This window comes from Podarcis cretensis (genome assembly GCF_951804945.1).
Source record: "Podarcis cretensis genome assembly, chromosome: 3".
In the NCBI taxonomy this organism is placed as follows: domain Eukaryota; kingdom Metazoa; phylum Chordata; class Lepidosauria; order Squamata; family Lacertidae; genus Podarcis; species Podarcis cretensis.
The window spans coordinates 14,566,633-14,589,818 of NC_137172.1; the positions used below are offsets into that span (position 1 = coordinate 14,566,633).

The 23,186-nt window shown below is 42.6% G+C and overlaps 1 protein-coding gene across 29 annotated transcripts in view; it reads left to right on the forward strand.

Moving 5' to 3' along the window:
- NRXN1 (neurexin 1) overlaps positions 1-23,186 on the forward strand; it is a 1,023,765-nt gene that overhangs the window by 226,700 nt on the left and 773,879 nt on the right. For 17 of the 29 annotated variants that reach the window (XM_079968418.1, XM_079968429.1, XM_079968424.1 and 14 more), the window contains one exon: positions 10,806-10,850. The exons of the other annotated variants lie outside the window; for them this stretch is intronic. In XM_079968418.1, the coding sequence (XP_079824544.1) occupies positions 10,806-10,850 (45 nt within the window). The remainder of the gene's footprint in view (positions 1-10,805; positions 10,851-23,186) is intronic. 29 annotated transcript variants of the gene reach the window in all.

The window sequence follows — 23,186 nt, forward strand, 5'->3', positions numbered from 1 at the left end:
CTTTCAAACTGCTAGGTTGGCAGGAGCTGCAACAGAGCAATGGAAGCTCACCCCATCGCGGGGATTTGAACCGCCAACCTTCCGATTGGCAAGCTGAAGAGGCTCAGTGGTTTAGACCACAGTGCCACCCATGTCCCTAAATTTCTATTGCCCAATTTATTTTTTATTTTATTTATTAAATCTCTATAGGTCCCTTCATCTGAGGATCACAGGGTGGTTTACACTGTAAAAATGCAAAAATGCATACCATAGCAAATGAAAACAGTAACACCCCCTTCCCATTTTAAAAGGCATAGGTTAATTAGCCAAACTCCTGGGAGAAGAGGAATGCTTTTGCTTAGCACCTAAAGATATGTGATGAAGGTTCCAGGTGAGCCTTCCTCTGGAGAGCATTCCACAAACGGGGAGCCACCACAGAAAATACTTGTTCTTATGTTGCCAGCCTCGGGACCAATTACAGTGAAATAAAATGTTAAGATACAGATATCCTAATTCGCTAAAAGTATCTATAGCAACTGCCTGAATTCTTTCCATTTCTTTCCCTGCTTTTCCTTCAAGCTAATGCATATACAGCTTCTAATTAAATCTTCTAATTAAAAAAACCCCCATAATTTCTTGATCAGAACAGTTTGTTAATCTAGACAAAATATTTACCAGGAACTTTAATCTCAGTTCATGCTATAAGGGGCATTTTGATACATAATGAATTACCTTGCCCATTTGCTTCAGATTGCAAACACAGGTACACTGGGAAACAGAAACCTGTTAATTTGGGCTCCCCGTCATTGCAGAGGATATAGTATGCAAGCTCAGTTCAAGAACATCCTTGTACATAAGGGAATATACAGATATACAGTGGTACCTCAGGTTAAGTACTTAATTCGTTCCGGAGGTCCATTCTCAACCTGAAACTGTTCTTAACCTGAAGCACCACTTTAGCTAATCAGGCCTCCCGCTGCTGCTGCGCCTCCGGAGCACAATTTCTGTTCTCATCCTGAAGCAAAGTTCTTAACCCGAGGTACTATTTCTGGGTTAGCGGAGTCTGTAACCTGAAGCGTATGTAACCTGAAGCGTATGTAACCCGAGGTACCACTGTATGTCGGTGCCCTCTGAAATTATTGCTTTTTGCTCCCTCACAATTATACTGTGTCCATCATCACCACTATAGACACAGGTCTTCAAATATAGACACAGGTCTCCCTGGGGTGGCAGGGAGATGGTTCAAGTCAGGTATGCATCCAACAGTGCAAATACTTCAGCTGTTCTGAAAAGTCTGGGGTCCCCACATCCACCAAGAACCAGTCCTCCCCTTGCACCTTTGTCATATAGCAACTTTGCCATGTAACCATCATTCTAATATGAATATTCCCTCCCCCCTTCGCTGTATTGTCACTCTCACATAGGATTAAACAAGGTTGCAGCAGCTGAGCTGAATGCCTTTCCCCCATGCTGTGACCTGGGATTTTTACATTACTGATGTCTGGAATGACACATCGCCAGCATTCTCAAACAGTGGGTGGACCAGAGCACGCCAGGCACTCCTGTCTTCCACTGCCTCCCGCAGTTTGGTCAAACTCATGCTGGTAGCTTCAGGAACACTGTCCAACCATCTCGTCCTCTGTCGTCCCCTTCTCCTTGTGCCCTCCATCTTTCCCAACATCAGGGTCTTTTCCAGGGAGTCTTCTCTTCTCATGAGGTGGCCAAAGTATTGGAGCCTCAGCTTCACGATCTGTCCTTCCAGTGAGCACTCAGGGCTGATTTCCTTCAGAATGGATAGGTTTGATCCTCTTGTAGTCTATGGGACTCTCAAGAGTCTCCTCCAGCACCATAATTCAAAAGCATCAATTCTTTGGCGTTCAGCCTTCATATGGTCCGGTTCTCACTTCCATACATCAGCTATGGTCATAGAATCTTTAGTCAGTGTTATATGCAATGTAGAGCTACAGCAAATTTTCCTTTCCAGTAAGGATTTCTCCTTGCACAACAGAATGTTCTCCACATGAGCCCCGTGATTCTGTTCTGTTCTTCAGAGTAGATTTGGGGATGGTGCATGGGAAGGAGGAACCCTGTTTCACTCGTGCTAATTCTTGGGCAAGTGCAAACTCCAGAAACTTCCAGGGTGTCTACATGCAGAGCATGAAGCCAGGAGCCCTTCAAGTGCCATATGTAATGTTTGTTTTGTTCTCGCAAGGAATCACTCCTTTAGTGTGGCAGCACCTAGGCTGGATCTCGGCACACCAAAAGAACATTTCAGGAAAAATGTGTTGTAACCTTTATAATGACAAATCACACTGGCAAAAAGGGAACGCCACAGCGCCATCTGGTGTCACACCGCATATAAAACTTTTTTTCTTTATCAATCTAGCTGATTCCTTACTCCCTGGAACATCCTTCCCATTGATATTAGGCAGCTGCCTGCTAAAAAATACTTTTGTTTAGGCAAACCTTAGCCAGACATGTAATTTGAACAGGTAAATGTTATTTACTAAGTTTCTTTTTTTAACTGCTGATTTTAATTATATTTTGATACATTTTAGGTCAACTTGTTCTTATTATCTCATTTTACCTGTGTTTTTAACAAACATTTTATAGTGTTTTACTGAAACTGCTTGGAAGGTTTTTTTTATGATTAAATCATGGTAAATAAATTATTTTCTCTGCCTCATTCCCAGGGATTTGCTGCCTATGAAGTACAGAATTTCTTGGTAGCTTTCATGGGTAATACCTGTGAGTAGGCACACCCTCCATATTTTTTTTTTCTGGGCCCCTTGCCATCATCGCACACACTGTAGCAATCAACTCTATAATTAATAAATTATTAATAAATAACTACATTCATTTGACTGTCTTGAATCTACTGTCAATCACTTCCACGGGTGACCCTGAATGCTAGTTGTATGGAAGAGGGTGAAGATGGGTGGGAGAAAAATAATAATCTGTCTACTTTCTCCACACCATTCAAAATGCCGTGACCTGGTGAAAAAGCCATGTGAAAATTGCTCCAAGCTTTTTTGGAAGGGAAAAGTGGGATTTATATGAAACGAACATAAATGTTTCATTATGCCATGGCCCAAACTGTGCTGTGTGGCTAGCAGTGTTCTGTTATTGTTATCTCTCTCCCTCCCTCTCTCTCTTTTAAAAAAGCATGGATTTTATTAAATTTTTCCAATATCTAAGTTGGAAAGAAAACCCAATATGCCATATAATGATGCTGCAGCAAGAAACAACAAAACCGCAAAAGGGACTGGAAGAAATATGAGAAAGGGGAATAAAAAAACCCCCTGCCAAATATACTGATAAATATATATTGCATAGGTATATGTTCAATTCCATATTTTAGAGCCTCAACTTCTTAGTATGGAAGTTAAAAGCAGAAGAAACTCATTGCAGTTGAAACAGAAGCAACACATACATATATTCTTTAATGTTTAATTGTAATTATTTTATTGTGCTCTCCAAAGGGGATGAGAGCGCTGTATTAAGGTGATTTCATTCCCATTTATGGGGTCAGTTCCAGAAAATACTACAGGATGACTGTCCCTTGGCTCCATGGCCAGCTGATTTGTGATGTGCAACAGGACATAATATGTGAATTCTCTGGTCAGAATTCACCAATCTGCGGGTTGCCATCTGATTGGATTTTGTTCTGATCCTGTTCTGATTTGAGGATGTATTTTAATTGATTGTCTGATTTTATGTTAATGTGTTATACATTTGATGTTAGCCGCTCTGAGCCTGGCTTCAGCTGGGGAGGGCGGGATATAAATAAATTTTATTATTATTATTATTATTATTATTATTATTATTATTATTATTTATAGTCTCCAAGAAATATACCTTTTTCTGTCTCTTATTCAGAAATGTGCAATCTGTAGGCACACATTCACACATGGATGCTTTCGGCCCACTGCCTAATCTTACATGGCCCACAACATCTTCTTGGAGATTCTGCATACTGACTGAAGGTTGTTCATATTGCCCAGAGAGTGCAAAAAATTCCGTCAAGATATGCAAATTCTCCAAGGCCTGTTGGAGATCATGCATAATGTATACAATGTAGCCAATATCTGCACATTTCCCAAAGCCTGTGGGTGATTGTGTATATTAATTGGCACACATGAAGCCCGGTGAATGTGCACAATGGCTGGTCGTTATGCACATTAACTGCCCAGTTTACATACCCTTTCACATATGTATCTATTCATTTACCACTGGAAATCACTACTGTGTTTTAAATGGAAATACAATAAGTGTAACCATAGTGGGGGGGGGGGACTGTAACCAGGTGACCTCAATCAGCTAGAAAGGTGGTAAACTGTTGGTGGACAACTTTAATTCCTCTCCTGCTTCTTATAGTTGTTCATCTTTAAAACATGGACTGATGAAGGAGAACACGTGGCCACCTCACCTAAAAGTGTATATGCACATACTCCATGTATTCACACATCCATGCTTGAAATATACATCATGCTCAGATCTGGCTGTTCTGAAGCCACAATGAAGAGAGAGGCTAAAAAAAATTAAATAAAACACCACTAGAGCAGCTAGAATGCAGGAGCATGAAGGGAGACGAGAAAGATTTTGTTCTTTGGAGGAAAAAAAAGAGGCTAGGTTAGCAGGCTCCCTCTAGCTACAGATTTTTATTTCTTCACTCCACTGAGCTTGTCTCTGGGAGTGAACGTTGCTTTCATTATAGTTAATGCATGAGATTGAAGCCACTTCATCTCTTTTTTATTTGTTTCAGTAACAGCAATCGAGGAAATGTGGAATGAATTTCTAATAAAATCACATTAGCTGGCACATGACACTGTGCAGTGAATTTGCTTACCCCCCCCAAAAAAAAATCATTACGTTATTTCCCCCCCTTTTCTTTATTTGACAGCACTTTTAACAGATCACATAGTTAGGGTTGCCATATGTCCTCTTTTTCCAGGACATGTCCTCTTCCACAGGTCTGGTTGCCATATGTCCTCTTTTTCCAGGACATGTCCTCTTCCACAGGTCTGGTTGTCCTATGTTCTCTTTTCCCCAGGCACGCCCTCTTTTTCAGGATTATAACTTCTGTCCAGGCAGATTTTTTAAATTTGACAAAATTATTGGGGGTTTTTTGTCTGATTTTCTTGTTTACAGTAACCCAAGATAATTTTTCTAGTGCATTAGACCCCGACCTAAGGCACCTGGCTAAGCTGGTCTGCAGCAGAAAATCACAACAGAGCAGCATCTTAAACTAGCTACATAATGCACAAATCCCTTCTGTGGTGGCTGAATTAAAAGGATGCTGGCTCAGCTACAAGATCTTAGAGAAGGAGCCTGGGAGGGCAAAAGTTAACACCCCCCTGCCCTCGAGGAGAGTCTATATGTACATAATAAACAGTTTAATAAATTGATCTGTGCACACTTGTGTTCACAAAGATGTGAACATGAGCCCAAATACTTTCATGTGGCAAGTGAGGGAACAATACGTATTATTATTATTTGCTGTTGAAAGTTAATAACTAGCAATATATCACAGCTTCTATAGCCTAAGTACAGTAAAGGTAAAGGTAAAGGGACCCCTGACCATTAGGTCCAGTCATGGCCAACTCTGGGGTTGCACGTTCTTCTCGCTTTATTGGCCGAGGGAGCTGGCGTACAGCTTCCGGGTCATGTGGCCAGCATGGCGAACCAGAGCAGCGCACGGAAATGCCGTTTACCTTCCTGCCTATTTATCTGCTTGCCCTTTGACATGCTTTCGAACTGCTAGGTTGGCAGGAGCTGGGACAGAGCAACGGGAGCTCACCCCATCGCGGGGATTCGAACAGCCGACCTTCTGATCGGCAAGCCCTAGGCTCTGTGGTTTAACCGACAGCGCCACCCGCGTCCCTCCTAAGTACAGTAAGGATATTTAAAACAAGAGTCATCGTAGCGATCCGTAGTTAAAAGTAGAAGTTAGCAAAAATTGTGTCCTCTTTTTTTGCTCTTCAAAATATGGCAACCCTAACATAGCTATATAGATCTGTCTATTTCTATAGGACATGCAGATATTTTGCATGTCATGGAGAAAGTGGATAGAGAAAAGTCCAACCACCCATTCTTATAATACTAAAACTCATGGACATTCAGTGAAACTGAATGTTGGAAGATTCAAGACATAAAAGAAAGCAGTTATCCACACAACACATAGTTAAACTATGGAACACGGTCCCACCAGAGGCTGTGATGGCCACCAACTTGGATAGCTTTAAAAGAGGACTGGAAAAAAATCATGAAGGACAAAATTATCTAAGGCTACTGGCCATGATGGCTATGCCCTGCATCCATGGTTAGAGGCTGTAATGTACATGAATACCAGTTACTGGAACCCGCAGGAGAGGAGAATTCTCTTGTGGTCGGATCCCGCTTACAGGTTTCCAACAGGCATCTGGTGGGCCAGTGTGAGAACATGGGGCTGGACTAGATGGACCACTGGCCTGATCCAGCCCGTTCTTCTTACATTAGTACAGCTTGTGGCGTGACCACAATATTCACCTTTCATGTGTCTGTAGCACTTGAGAGCAGCCTGATACGTTTAAGATCCATTCCGTGTTGTTCCGACTTGATTCCCTGTTTGCATTAAATTCAAAGTCCTGCTTCACTCCCATTGACCATAATGGGGGAATCTAAGAATGCCTGTAATTCCCCCCCCCCCAATAATTGGATGGTGTTTTCAAGCAAATGAGTCCCTACAGAGTAGATTAATCCTGCCACATTTCACAGGTTTTCTTCTTTTTTTGTGAGTAGGAAACTTATTTTGTTTACCCCCCCAAAAAAAGTCTAGCCCCCCCCCCCATTTCCTGACAGAATTGGATTTTGATTGCAGGTGTGGCTGTGCTTTCTGAGGGGATGAAATCTGCCTACTTTCAGAAAAATAAGTGCAGCAGTTCACTAGCAAGGGCATTGGGGTGGGAAAATAGAAACCGTGTTCCTTTGCCTAGTCTTTTTGTGTGTGTGTGTGGGGGGGGGCATTCAGTTTGAAAATGGGAGAATAAGGGAGGTACCCCGGCTATGAAACCTGCCAAATAGGTACAAGGCCTATTATGCCAGAAGACATCTGAAGGCAGCCCTGTTTAGGGAAGTTTTTAATGTTTAATAGGTTATTATTGTATTTTAGTGTTTTGTTGGAAGCCGCCCAGAGTGGCTGGGGAAACCCAGCCAGATGGGCGGGGTATTATTATTATTATTATTATTATTATTATTATTAATAATAATAATAATAATACTTTTGCTATTATTATTTTTTTTTTAAGTAGGCTAACCCTGCTGCTTTTGCTCTACTCTGAGCCAATACCTAGATCAGGAGAGACCCACCCTGACCCTCTGAGGAGTCTTTGGTGAGCTGTGCAGGTGGGAAAAGGAAAGTTTGATTGCAAAAGCTTCTTTCCACTTCCACACTGAATACAGCCCATCAGTGAAATGAGTTGAAGAACAATTTTTCACATAACGGTCAGTTAAGGCAGTGACCATATAGGCCATATAGCTGTGTGTGTGTCACAAAAGCAGAGGCTTTGTAGACTGAGAAATTGCTATTTTAAGCTTTTCATTATTATTATTACTTACTTCCTGCATTTATACATGACACATTTATAAATACATTCTAGATTTTCATTTCATGTTTCTGCCAACTAAATTAACATTTAAAACAATGAGATAAAGTGGCATCGAACCAAGTTTTTGTTCAGAGTGGACGCATTGAAATGAAAGAGCATGACTAAGTCAGGTCCATTAATTCCAGTGTAACTTAGCTGAATACAATCTAATAGGCACGATATACAAGGGTTGGTTGGGGGGTGGCAGGTGGGAAAGCAGGATATGGAAGCCCAGGTGCCAGTATTTACATAGATATCTTAATTGTTGTAATATTCAGCTAGGTGCTGGGAAGAAGAGCCAAGGTGATCAAATCTAATTAGGAACAGTTGAGGGAGTTGGGTATGCTTAGCCAGGAAAAGAGGAGGCTAAAAGGAGATATGCTAGCTGTCTTCAAATATCTAAAGGGCTGCCACAAGGAAGACAGAGCAAGCTTGTTTTCTCCTGCTCTGGAAGGTAGGACTCAAACCAATGGCTCCAAGTTACAAGAAAGGAGATTCCAACTAATCAGGAAGAACTTTCTGACGCTGTTAGACATTGGAATGGTCTCCCTCGGGAGGTGGTGGACACTCCTTCCTTGGAGGTTTGTAAGCAGAGATTGGGTGGCCATCTGTCATGGATGCTTTAGTTGTGGTGCATTGCCAGGGTTTGGGCTGGATGACTCTCGGGTTTACTTCCAACTCTACAATTCTGTGATTCAGCAGAGATAATCTAGGATCAAGGCTGAAAAATGGAAGCACATCATTTATCTTGTTCATTCTTGATAGAAGTTTCCCATGTGCTTCACAATCTTAACCAACTCCCCCCCCCCTTTAAATCTTAATCATAATTTAGTGAACACTTTCTCATGGTATGTATTGTTTCTTTAGGGAAATACAGGTTGCGAGTTTTAATGCTTATTTTTTCAGCTTTAGATGAGACAGTTTTTATCGGTTGTTTGGATCAAATAGTTAATCGCTGAATGCCACTTTCCTTGCAAATCACTGATGGTTCCACGGAACATAGTAATTACAGTGTTATAGGTATTGGAAACCAGGCCTTTATAGATATATAAAGTATGCAATATTGTTGCTGTACTCCCCCCCCCATCAATTTTGTGGGAGAACAAGTACCCTGCTGTTGTGTAACTGGCATTTGTATTCAAATGTTTGATGAGACAGATTTGCAACCAATTTATTTTTATGGCAGGCAGTTGCATAGGTTCAACAGAAAATGTCAGGCCTCTTAATAAATAAAGGAAGAAATCTCTAATTTTATTTAAGTTTGGGCACCCCATTATTTAAATGGATTTCCCCCTGTACTTTGTACAAAAGAGGACAATAAAAATAAAAACTAGTAGCAAAAGTGGGGAAGCTAATTAAAATGCTCAAATATCTTCCATACTGAAAAAGTGTTTATGTCCAGATTTTGTATTGTGATTCTGCAGCAAGCGAGAGTGAAGAAGCTGTTTTGAAGGGAAGGGCATCTTAAGTATTTGAGGAGGTCATCAATGCCTACTAGTACTGTCAATCATTTGCGCCCTCCAAGATCAGAGACAACATGCTTCTGAATACTAGTTCCTGGGGAGCGACAACAGAAGAGGGCTGTTTCTGTTATTCCCTGCTTGTAGACTTCCTAGAAGTCTTCCCATCATCCCTGACCACTGGTCCTGTTAGCTAGGGATGATGGGAATTGTAGTCCCAAAACAGCTGGAAGGCTGAGTTTGGGGATGCCTGTCCTAGAGGCATATGATTGGCCACTATGGGAAACAAGATGCAAGGCAGGCTAGGGCTTTGTTCTCATCTGGTAGGGCTCCTTATCATTTTATGTTTGAGTTAGATATTCCCATTTCTCCTCTCTTGACGTCACTGTGCATTGTATTTTTTTTTAATCTGTTTTTGACACTAGCTCCCCACCCCACCCCAGTGATAATGGTGTTGCAATTGAGAACGTCTGGGAAAGAAAGTTGCATTTGGGAAGTGCAATCATTTTCACTTGCAATAGGCATATATTCTTATTGCAAATATTGCATACAGTTAGGCACAACAGGTTGTATTCAACGAAGTCCTACGCTGAGTAGACTCACTGAAATTAATTAACCCATGGGTCTACTCTGAGTAAGGCTGGCACTGAATACCACCCAGTATTTACAGTATTATTCCTCCCAGTTGAAATGCTCCATATTCTTTTAACAAGTTGAATTCTTTGACTGGGATCTGTTTACACAGTATTTGCAAAGAAGCTAACTTGGATTGGTCATGCAAAGGCCTGGCAATGAATGCAAATAAAAGATAGGAAATCAGGCAGCCCTTGTTTAGTAGGATGTACAATTTAAAGCTGTATGTATAGTAGTCATTGATGGTTGGTGCATTTGAGTAATTGCTTGCAGAAACGTTGGTCCTATATCCATTTTTTGGAGTGGGATAATTAATTAATCCCAATTTTACAAAGGCCTTTTGAGCATCTAATGACAAAATGATCACGGGGGATTTGGTTACATTACTATCATTAATCACATGTGAAAGCCTGAAAACCAAATCTGTAAGCTTTCTATGTGGTACAAATACAATCTGGTGTATCCTAATTTCAGAGAATATCAGCGAACCTAGACAATTGGTAAAAGCTGCACTGGAAATCTTAGAAATGTGTTTTAATAAAGAATCAATGCAATCCCAGAGAAATGGAGTCTTTTATTGGTTTGGCTGCAGTCCTAATGCCACTTATTTAGAAGTAAGCTGCACTGAATTCAATCTGACTTACTTCTGAGTAAACATGGTTGTTAGGATTGTGCTGAAACTTATTACTGTGAGTTGTATCCGGCAAAGCTGTCTTATTCGTGCAAGAAAATCAACGTTTCCCCCCTCTCCACCACCACAACATGCCAAATCTGCTTTGTGAGTTCCCCCAACCCTCTGGAGAAGATTGGGGAGAACATGGAGTACGGGGAGAGGAAAGGGAGAATAAGTTCCAGTGTGCAAGCAGAAATCCTTGTGCAAACAGAACAACTTTATTGGATATAACCCACTGTGTGTAATTTGAACACACGTATCACAGGGTTATGTATACTGTTGAAAAGTAATCTTAGTTAATAGCCAAAAGGCCTTACACTGGATGTAGAACTTGGCTTCAAAGAAATCTTCTAGGCTTTGGGCTGTATGATTAATTATTATTTTTAGCTTAGTAATTATTTGTTTGATTTCGTTTTCTGTTATTTCTTGATTTAGAAATTGCTGCTTTTTTTGCAAAGACTGAATCCAGATCCTATCCAGGTAAGTATGAATGTCTGTTTCTATGAGTCAGTCTGTGGCATATACAGTAGTCTGAAAATGAACCTCACACTTGCAATCTGGCTGAAAGTCCCATTTAGGAGAACCTAAACACGCTGTTTCAGGGCTATAGTCTCTTCCTCTTCCTCTTCCTCCTCCTCCTCCCTTCCCATCCTGTCCATTCCCAGTTCCAATCCAAGTGCCATTACTGCATAGCCATTGCCCAGTGCACAAGTTGTTGCTCTTGCCCACCAAATCCCCACCCCACTCATACCTGCAAATCAGAGTGGACCACAAAGGAAGTGAAAGCAGTAGATAGGTCCGCTTCCCAGCTCCATGTTCAGGAAGATGCTGCAATTGAGACAGTGCATTTAAAGCTAAGTGCAGCAAAGATAATCCCCTGCCATCTCCTAAACTTGGAGAAAGGGAAGAAGACGGCTGCCAATTTCATATCCTTGCTCTGAAAGTTCTGCATGCTGTCAGGGACAAGGCTCTGGCCTTCCAGTGTAAGGTTCTGGCAAACAAAAAAATTGACAGGTGCCAAAATATGTGCACCCCTGGGGATATAATTGTGCATAGAATTAGATAAAGTCCTTATGGATGTCCTTGATGTTGTATTGATATGTTGGTCTCATGTGTTGTTACTGATGTTGTGTTCCTGCCTGGCTAGTTGGTATTTTGAACATCAAGTCAACCATTTAGAATGACAGTTTCTGAATTTGTAGTATGATTCATTTACGTCATCACTTTATGTTTCTTACCAATGTACGAATGCGTTCTAGTTTCAAAGGGTTATTGAATTCTTTGGCTACCATATGAATGGTATATCTTCGTTTCTCCATTTACCACTATTCCCCCCCTCCCCCAAAGCATAGGGTTTATTCCCAAACTCCTGGAGATTGGTTGTCCATAAACATGCATAGTGCCTGCCACTAGTAAATGGTCAGAATCGGTTATTGATTGAATGCTAGAATCAACGATTGTCTGGGATCAACTGGGTGAAGTTAAAGAAAATATTTGTGAAGCAATGTGTTGTGACAAGTTGGGTGAGGCAAGTAGTTTCTTCAATCAACATTGCAGATATGCCAAATATCTATCATGTCTTATTTACTGAAAATTGGTTGCAGGCACAGCATTTGTTTCTTAGAGAGTTATTGCTCCTTTCTAATTTGAGGTCCATACAATGTTGAGATCCCCTTCTAACAAAGTTACTTCTTCTTTCAATTGGCTCCATTGTTCAAAAACATTCTCCACAACAAGGAAATTCAAGCTGTGTTTGGGCAATAAGTAGGTCTATGAGTAATCTCTTTTCCCTTTACAAACAATATACCAATCCCTTGGGTCTCAGATAACTCCTAGCAATGCAAAATCAAACTTTCTCTAGATAGTTAATGCCACCCTACAAGACATGGAAGAACCTGAAGCTGTATAATAAGCCCCAAACTAATTTTTTATTCTGGTTTTTTATGTTCTTCTTAGAGGATAACCAAGTCTAATTTTCATTGCTTAAGTTTTTTGAGTTATTTGTTGTTGTTTTTACTAGAGGTTGCCTGAATGAGGAAGCAGTTAATGAGTACAATTCTAAGTCTGCAATTCCAACTTTATTTACCTGGGAGGAAGCCCCACTGAATTCTGTAGGCTTGTTTCTGAATAGAAGTGATTAGAGTTATGATGCAAATCATCAAAGGGCAGAAAATCATTCTGTGAAGACCACACCATTATCTATGAGACCTCCCCCTTTTCTATAGCTTAATAATGGAATGCAGGTGGCACTGTGGTCTAAACCACTGAACCTCTTGGGCTTGATGATCAGAAGGTTGGTGGTTCAAATTCCTGCAGCGGGGTGAGCTCCCGCTGCTCTGTCCCAGCTCCTGCCAACCTAGCAGTTCAAAAGCATACCAGTGCAAGTAGATGAATAGGTACCGCTGTGACGGAAAGGTAAATGACGTTTCTGTGTGCTCTGGTGCTCATCATGGTGTCCCATTGTGCCAGTAGCGGTTTAGTCTTGCTGGCCACATGATCTGGAAAGCTGTCTGTGGACAAACACTGGCTCCCTCTGTCTGGAAGCAAGATGAGCGCCTCACCCCTTTGTCGTCTTTGACTGGACTTAACCATCCAGGGGTCCTTTACCTTTATGGCTTAATAGCAATCAAATAACAACAATGATCAAAACAGAAGAAATTCATCTGTTAAGGCTCATAAGGCAATCCTAAATCTGAGCTTGGAAGATGACTGTTCTCTTGAGAAAGTTACAAGAAGAGAGTGTCAAATTAGGTAGTCATGCTTATCCTCAAACCAAAACAAGATTATGAGTTGGTTTTTATGCCCCATGTTTGCTAGAGAAGGAACCTTTTTCAGATAAAAGTATAAGTACACGTTACTGATTAGGTCTTTGATGGGAGGGTCCAGTATGGTATGGATCTTTCAGTATCGCTGCAATGTCGCTGCAATGGGCTCCAGCATCCAGAGATTTTGAAAATGTTTTTGAAACCAGTCAGAATTCTGCATTAACCAAGTATTTTAAAAATGCACTGAAGTCCACATCACCAAAGATGATCAGCCTCAGTAATAGCTACATAGTTTGTTAGCAAACAAAGCAGAAGGAAGTGTCCATTTTTCTTTCTGAATGGACCCTCCCTGTGCCCTTACTGGATTTCTAGGAAACTGTGATGCAGACATGCTTTGAATGAAAAGGGTGGTGTCTTGTAGTAAACCTTCGCTGTGTGACCAGCCTTCTGATTTCAGAACAATTATTCCTATTCACCTAACAATAATTCACCAATTTTCCTGAAGGTGCAAAGAGACTTGCCACAACTGCAGTTAGAATGAAGGATGGACTGACCATCTGCCTTGATGTAATTTCTTGGGGTCGGGGTGAGGAGAGAGACTCAGTGCTGGCACACATTAAAGCTGACCCAAAGCCATTCATTCTGAATCAATTAATAGGGTTTCTTCTTCAGACATCTCTATTTTCAGGTTTGGGAAATGGACACCCAGCTGATGTGAAGTAAATTAGCTCCCCGTGAGAAAGGATTGAAGGGTTTATGCCAAATTTGAAAACTTTAAAAATTACAACTTATAGGATTTTGTTTGCTTAAAGCTTTAGAACAAGGGTAGAGAATCCCATCCCCACTACTCCAGCCCCCCGGCCTATCACCCACTATTCCAACACATAGCACGAAACCTCCAGATATAAACAACAAACCCATAGTTTGTTGGTCAATGTATGCAGTTCTAAACATAGTTTTTTCCCTAATGCATCACAAAATTTGGAAGTAGGTGAATCAGAAGCTTCTTTTTTGGCAATCACTCGTAGCCAAGATTGTCCCTTACCTTTCCTTCCCCGACCTGGCCACCGTGATCCATGCGACAGTCACTTCCAGGCTTGACTACTGTAATTCGCTCTACGCGGGGCTGTCCTTGAAGCTGTCCCAGAAACTCCAGCAGGTGCAGAATGCTGCAGCGAGGCTCCTCACGGGGTCTCTGCCATGGGAGCATATTCACCCAGTGCTTTTCCAGCTGCACTGGCTCCTGGTGGAGTACAGGGTCAGATTTAAGGTGCTGGTTTTGACCTTTAAAGCCCTTCAGGGCCTAGGACCCTCGTACCTACGGGACCGCCTCTCCCGGTATGCCCCACGGAGAGCCTCAAGGTCCATAAATAGCAACACCCTAGTGGTCCCGGGCCCTAAGGAAGTTAGATTAGTTTCAACCAGAGCCCAGGGCCTTTTCAACACTGGCTCCGTCCTGGTGGAATGCTCTGTCTCATGAGACCTGGGCCCTGCGGGATATGATTTCTTTCTGCAGGGCCTGTAAGACAGAGTTGTTCCACCTGGCCTTTGGTTTGGAGCCAATTTGATTCCCTCCCACTCTTTCTTTTTCCTTTTTCCTTTCTCCTCCTGTGATGAGCCTGCATTTTAATATTTTAATGTTTCAATATTTTAATGTTGTATTTTAATCTTGTTTGTAAGTTGTATTCATTCAGCTTGTTTTTATTATTGCTTGTTAGCCGCCCTGAGCCCGGCCTTGGCTGGGGAGGGCAGGGTATAAATAAAAATTATTATTATTATTATTATTATTGTTATTATTATTATTATTCCATAAACACTGTTTTAACAGAATCAGAAGCCTAAGTAAGTTTGGATCCGTGCATTTTTTCTGGGAGCTGCCAATAAGATCAGTTCCAAGCAGAATGATTCTCCATCACCTGCATTGTGTGTGTATGAGAAATTATAGGGTGCTTTCTTTGGTTCTACATAAGAACATGAACAGAGCCTTGCTAGATCAGACAATGGCTCCATCTAGTCTAGGATTTTGCTTCCTACAGCATCAGTAGCACTTAACCAGAAGCTTCTGAGAAGCTTACAAGCATGGCATAAAGGGCACCACCTTTCTCCCAGCTGCTGGTAATTAGAGATAACCTGCACCTGAACATAGAGGTACTATTTATCTAGAATGCTTCTTGCTCAGCAAGTGATTCCCCCCCCCGCCCTCCCAGTTCTTTCCTAGCCCTGTCTGTCACAACAGTATTATTCAACAGAGCTATTTAGCTACTTAGCTTGCAGTGTTTCCCTTGCAATGAAGAGAGTAGAAAGAGAATATGTGTACAGCTGAATTCATCTTCCTCACTTTCTCCCCTCACCCCCACCGTGTCATCTGATGGGGAAATAATTGTCATCTTCAATGTCACATTGAGTGGCATTCTCTCCAAAATAAGGAAATGAAAGTTTACTGTCAGAAGATATGAAGAAGCGCACTTACTCCCCTCAAATGAAAGCTATCATTAGCAGATAAGGAGCTCTGTTTTTCAACTCGGTCCTATTCACATGGAGTGCATACGGCTGACAAGAATGAGCAGCGACTTTGACCATATTCACAGCTGAGGAAGGGAGAGAAATTCAGTTCAGTTCAATTTTAAAGGCGAACCAACTTAATGTGCACTTTCTGAAAACTGTACGTGAACTGAAACATGTGCATCTTTTGAAACTCACTCTTCTGTGGATTTTGCAATCCAGCCAGGTATTGCATGGAATTCAGAAATATAAAAAAGCTCATTTCAGTCAGTCTGCAATCTTAAAACAAATATCACGAACATTCATAATTCTAGTTTGAAGTTATTCTAATATGCACATTTCTGCAAATGTGCATTTTCATTAATGCAACACACTTTTGTACACTATTTTCACTAATATAACGCACATTTGTGACCTCTTTAACCTAGTATATACTTTCCTGTATACATTACTTGGCTGGAGAACTGCATTGCATAATTTAGAGAAGTGCAAATTTCGAAGGATGGCACTGCTTTGGTTTGTCTATTTTTTCAGAAACTGCACATTAGGTAGGTCTGTCTTAATATGTGATTTAACCCCTGTTCCATCAACAGCAGCACAATCTGTTAAGAAGCAGGGCTTGGGTTTGGCATAACTTTATGCCAGCTATACGTTACACCATTTTGGTTTCCGCTGGAATCTTCTACAATGGTACCTTGGGTTAAGTACTTGATTCATCCCAGAGGTCCGTTCTTAACTTGAAACTGTTCTTAACCTGAAGCACCACTTTAGTTAATGGGGCCTCCTGCTGCCACTGCGCCGCCAGAGCATGATTTCTGTTCTCATCCTGAAGCAAAGTTCTTAACCCAAGGTACTATTTCTGGATCAGCGGAGTCTGAAACCTGAAGCATATGTAATAATAATAATAATAATAATAATAATAATAATAATAATAATAATATCTTTATTGTCATTGCCCCCTCTCAGGGACAACGAAATTTACTTGGCTGCTCCATCCACCCAGGTAGGGCACTCCACACAAAATCAGAACAACTATAAAAACACTAATTAAAACAATACAATATAATACAGCAAGGAAGATTAGATGACTTTCAAAGTCCAGGTTTCCCATTCAGGGCCGAGATCGCTCTGGAGAAGAAGCTGTTCTTGAGACGGCTCGTTCTTGTCTTCATCGTCCTGTATCTCCGTCCCGACGGCAGGAGCTTGAAGAGACAGTGACCAGGATGTGATGGATCTTTTACTATGTCCAGTGCCTTCCTATGGCACCTTGTGGCATAAATCTGCTCTAATATGTAACCTGAAGCGTATGTAACCCGAGGTACCTCTGTATATAGGATTCCTCCCTATATGGTAATCAGGCCCATTGTCGTAAGATCCTTGCTGCTTGGCCATCAGATTCCCAACAGCAGAATTGTTTATTGCTCCAAATGGTTTTTCCGTGAGTACATGTGTAAGATACAGGTTCAGAGGTACACATGCACAGGCAACTGGAGTAGAACTGGTATCACATGTGGGGGACTGTCCTTCATTGGATGTATTCAAACAGGGCTTGGATGGCCACTGGCCACTGATTCTTAAGCTGTGATTCATGCATTGAAGGGGGACGAATTAGATTACCCTTGCAGATAGAATTCATTTTAAAAGGGAGAAATTCACGCCACTGAAAAGTAAGTGGTGCAGAGTGTAAAAGACACACTGCAAGTTACGTGTAACGCTAAGGATAAGTAGCAATGGAGAATGTGTGTTTTCATTGAGTGGCCTTGGCATATTAAGCAGGCGGGATTCTGGAAGACAAAAAACGTGCCCCTTGCCATCCACGTCCATATCTTCTAAAACCTTCCTCCCAAGACCTCAGGGGAGCTGCAGGTGCAAACACTGAGTGCAGCTGACCTCCGCAGAACCTCTCATTGCTCCATTAATCATGCCAAGCCCCATTTGCAAAGAAAAATACTTTGAGTGTTTTCCAAAAACCCACTTTCATAGTGTGCTTGCCAAGAAGCGAAACACAGCAGAATTCAAAGTGTGCTCTGGGGGTGGGGCTGCGGAGCTAGACAATGCCACACAGTGTATAATGGTCCAAATTAAAGACTATTAAGCTTGAGAAGATGCAAATGAAAAAGCTGCAGCATTGTCTAAAAAGTGTTTTGTAGGAATAGCAGAACTCGCCAGACCCTCTGCCAACTTTCCCCTTCCTGCTATTCCACATCAAATTAATCATAATTATAATAACGCAAACTGTGACAAATATTCACAGCAGGCTTTCAGGACTTGGCATAAATTATTTGGGCTACATGAGCTCATGCATTCCATACTCGCCCTAGCCTGATGGCGTGCTTCCTGGCTCTAGCATATCACCTACACTCTTTTTGGAGTTTAACTGCTTATTGCTGCCATTGAATGCTTCTTGCCATATGGTTTCCATGTGGAAACAGTGCAGTGCTTCTGGTTGGCAGCTGCCGCATGCAGTGCCCCCAGCAAATCAGACCTGCTCAATATGTGAAGCCGCCCCCATTGCATGCAAAAAAAACCCCAACAGCATTGCAACTTTCCTGGTGGAGGCAGGCACCAAATCATAACATAGCACCACAGTTCTGTCAATATCCCAACAGCTGTCTGAATCTGCAGTCTTATACAGCCCCAGTAGTGAGCACCACTGAACTGAGTGAGGCAAGCATCTCAGTAATAAAAGCACATTAAGATTGGGCTTTGAATACTGGGAATTGCCTGAAATTGCAAAGTTAACAGAGTAGATAAAGGTAGACGAAGGGCAAACTGAGGAAATCTTTTTTTGCAGTGGATAGTTTCCCTTTATTAATGTCGGGAAAATCTATGTGAAGCCCTCAGTACCTTGGGAATATTTTTTTTTGCAATTTATTCCCTTCTCTTATTTCATTGTGGAATAATGATAAGTTAATATATGGCTCAGGTGTATGATACCTCGTTGATCACATCTACAGAGCATAGGACCTTTTTTAAAAAGGCAAGTTAAGTAATTCCCCAGTGCATGGTTGTTACTTAATGCTTATAGGCGTTATATCAAGAGCTTGAAATGTGTGTTGTGGGGTGTCATCTTCTGGAAGCAATGTCTAAAATAACTTAAGCTATCACAATAAAAAGGTGTGCTCTTTTTTTTTCTTTCAAGTACCAAGGATTTATGGCAATTTAAATTCCACTAGAGCCTCCTTCTTCTCTCTCCTCCCCCATGTTTTTTTAAATGTTTTTCAGATGCTCCCCCCTCCATTTTCTTTGGTTCCTCTGTCCTCCCAGCAATCGCCTCACATGTTGTCAGAACACATTCAGAAGCAAACTGCTTGTGCATCGGAGGGACTGATATGACACTGTGTGACTGGAGTGCTAAAAGCTCTCTTCTTTAATTCTTCACTCAAAGCACCCCTTGTTGCTAAAGAGGTGCTAAAAGTGTCAGCTGGCCTTTCTATTTTAGTGCCTTCCCACCCCCCTCCGCCCCCGTCACCAGTTCCATTTGTCTCAAGGAGTTCTCACTGGCTTGCTCACTTAACATTGTCTCTTGGAGAGAACAAGAAGCATCTTCATGACACGTACACCTGGCAGCCTGGACATGGTTAAATATTGATAGCCTGAGCCTGGGGGGGGGGGGACGTTCATGCTTATTGCCCACTGAGCTCAGTATGGACTGTGGCTTCCAGTCAGTGTGCCTAGGCTTGCAGACCTCCAGCAAAATCTTATCCATATTTTTTATGTAGAAATGTGCCCTATTGATGTGAATGGGACTTTCTTCCAAGTAAATGGGATTGCAGCCACTGCAGGATCCAGATTTTGGAAGGGTCCACCTCACCATCCCAAGCAGTGGAAGTCGACCCATTTGGCCTACCGACCTCAGTCCCTACCTGCCTGCCTTCTTAATTGTATTTCCAGGGGAGTACTGTTGCTTGTCAGCTTCTCTCTCCTTAGACTCAATGTTGTTCTTGTAGAACTGAGCAAAAAAGAGGAGAATGGGGGCAAACATAGACTTAGTTGGTGCTGGCTGTCAATGGCTCCGACTTGCACCTACTGCTTGGGCTCCCTGCCTTTCATCAAACAGTCACAAGGGACACCAGCCACTGTGATGGCCTGGGACTTGGACTCAAGAGTCTCAGTCCATACCAGATGCTTTGCCTCAGGCGGCATCTGAACCAGATCTGGGGCCTGATTCTGAAGAGCCCCAGTCTGCACAGGTTCCCCTACAACAAGCACCAGCTGGGCCGAGTCAGGGGCCTGAGCCTGCCCTGGCTCCAGATGCGGGGATTACCTCGTTGCCTTCAGCTGGGCCATCACTTACAGCTGCCCCACTACCAGTTGGGTCAGGAGAGGCTGAGGCGGCCTCTGGGTCTAGTAACCCACCAACATCTCCCAAGCTGCAGAGACTGAGGTCTGAGAGGAGGAGAGACCTGAGTACTCGCATGAGGAGTGCTCGCCTTCGGGCAAGACAGGGAGGTGAGTCACTGGAGGATAAGGGTCGGCCGCTACCCCGACAAATATAGAAGGCTATTGGACCCCGCCCCAGGTTGCGGGAGCAACATTTGTGTTTGCTAGAACCTGCCTGACCTAGCCTGGTTTCCTGGCTTGTATCCTGCCCTGTCAGACTGACTCCTCGCGGAATCCTTGGATTCGGGACCGGACCTGGACCGCTCTGCTTGGGTTAAACCCCAGGCCCAGCACAGCCACCACTTATCGCTATCATCAGTTTCTTATCAGTGTTCTGTCAAGGAGAAATTGAGCAGTGATACCTGCTTTTCTTCCTTGTCACCTTCCTTCTCCCTCTTCGTTGTCTGGAGCAGAGTGAGAGGCAGATGAACAAGTAGTTCACCCAATGTCCCATGGAGAGTAGTTCTGTCCTGTTCTGGATAGTCTGTCCTTTGGGGGATAGCACCTCCCTCCAGCTGAGTCAGGCAGGATTCTTTATATTCCATCTCATACAGGGGCAGGGCCACCCCACCCTACAGACTGGCTGGCAGAGGAAGGCAGACCCCTCCACCCCAACATCTGCTATTTTCCATGGCCCCAACCATAGGGAGAGCCCCCAAACTCAGTGAACATCATGGAAACAAGCAGCCGTTAAACTTCAGAAACAGAAACGCACACACACACTGTAGAGACAAATATCATCAGAACTGAACATGAACATGCAAATGGATCTGGCAGAAACCCTATTGCGGACTCACCACTCAGATGCTCTCTAAGTAGATTTCCAGGCAGCTGATCCTAGGAAAAGAGGCAGGTGGACTGCCCTCCATGGGCCAGTAGGAAACTATCATTGATTGCTGCAAAGGTTTAAGAGAGAAGAATTTCCAGGGCACTGTTGTCAGTGGGCTGTCTGCTGCTGTGTGACCCCTTTGTGCCAATCATTGATGCCAGGCCTGATTGCAGCCCTTACATAAAGCAGCACTTCTAGGCATATTTAATCCTGGGTAGGTTCTACACAGATGCAGCATGGCATTCCGAATTCTGATCTATAGAAGAAGTGCCCAGGAAAATAGCATTTCGTTTGTAACACATCCAAAAATCTATTGAGCTAGGCAGGTTCATGTTCTGAAGCAGATTAGCAAACATAACCACTTAACCACTCAAATGTAGGGTGCAGCAATGGGATTTGAAAAGGAACATGAGGATCTTTTCTGCGGGGTGGGCAAGTGAAATGGCGTTGGAACCATGCAGGTACAAGGAAGGAAAGAGTTAAAATCTGGTAGCTTGTGATGGGAAAGTTCTCAGCCCGAGATCTTGAAGACAGTACTGAGTTGGATGGATCTGGTCCTCCAGATGTTGTAGAACTGCAAGTAAGATCACCCTTAGCCTTTGGCCATGCATACTGGGGCTGATGGGACTTGTGGTCCCATCCCTGGTTATGAGATGCTACTTATCTTAATGTCAAAAAGAATGATGCCCTTGAGAATAAGCCCCTTGTGGCCTAAACTCCTAAACCTTTGTTTACTAGTTCTTATGACAGGCAACATGATAAATATTCCACTTCCCCTTTTAGTGATCTGGCTCCTACAGTTGTTGAGCAATTGGGCCAGCAAGCTCATTGTTGATATGCGTTGTATTCTCCTGTTGCAGGAGAAACAAATTATTCTGTGCTTAAAAATAGGTAATTGCTTTTTGCATCTAATTGATTTCTAGAAATTACAATGCAGATTTGATTGGAGGAAGCTGGCGTGCTACCTGCAATCCACTCCAAAGTGTGCTGCTCATAAATCTTGCCGCCTTCTCTGCCCTCATGCAGTCAGCAAGAGATATTTAAGGAGACTTTATGGTACCTGAACCCTGAAGGATGTGTCTTAACCTGTAGGAAAGCAGCACAGCTGTAACATCCATCTCACCGCAGTGTCATGACTTGACTGTTAATCTAAAGCATTGCTTCCAGCTAGTTGGCTAAATAGGAGTCAATTTTTATACCATGGATATTAGATGCAGCAACATCTTTAGGGTAAGCTTGAGCTTCTTGTGGCTCACCAAGTAGAGTGTCACCTACCCCCGAAGAAGATTAATGAATCTCTCCTGTTTTTGGTGAATGCCAGGGATGGCAAAATAGAGGAAGGGGAAAACTTGGTTGCAGCATTGGTGGATCACAAATTCTTTGCACCCATTACAAACTCTCACATCAGTTATTATATCTGTTGAGAGTTCTTCATGAGACCATTGCATTTGGGGCAGCAAATCCCACCCACTATCTACCCTGCGGTGATGTTATGGAAGTTCTAAGTAGGGTTCGGTTTCTCAAACCTTTTAAATGGGTGGGGAGCCTGTGATCCCCCTGGATGTTTCTGGACTGCGGCTCCCATCAGTCCTTGCCAGCATAGCCCCATAGTCAGAGGCTATGTGAGCTGTAGTCCAACAACATCTGGAAAACCACTGGGCTAGCCACCCCTGCCTTTAAAAAATAATAATGCCCATATCATTACCGGAAAAAACAAAATAAAAGAAAAAAAAATTCCTTCCAGTAGCACCTTAAAGACCAACTAAGTTAGTTCTAGGTATGAGCTTTCGTGTGCATGCACACTTCTTCAGATGCATGCACACGAAAGCTCATACCTAGAACTAACTTAGTTGGTCTTTAAGGTGCTACTGGAAGGATTTTTTTTTTCTTTTATTTTGTTTTGACTATGGCAGACCAACACGGCTACCTACCTGTAACTATTACCGGAAAAGTTTGTGGCGATTCTTACGTGCAGCAATCTCTATCATCTCACTGCTGCTTGTGAAAATCTGTTGATTGGAAGGATTGAATATTAAATTTTATGTCAGCATGATTGAGTCCCTTCCCCGGTCTGCCTTTAAAATTATGCAAAATAGCATCTGGCTGTCTGCTTTTCCCGTTGTCTAAAGAAGCAGGATCTAAGCAACTTCTCGTAGCTGCTCCTTGAGAGGTTTCTAAGCAGAGGTCAGATGGCCATCTGTCAAGGATGCTTTAGCTGAGATTCCTGCATTGCAGGGTTGGACTAGATGGGCCTTGGTGTCTCTTCCAACTCTACAATTCCATGATCCTGTGAAAGAGTGGGGAAGATCCTCAGCCCTGCTTTTCTTTAAGCAGCAG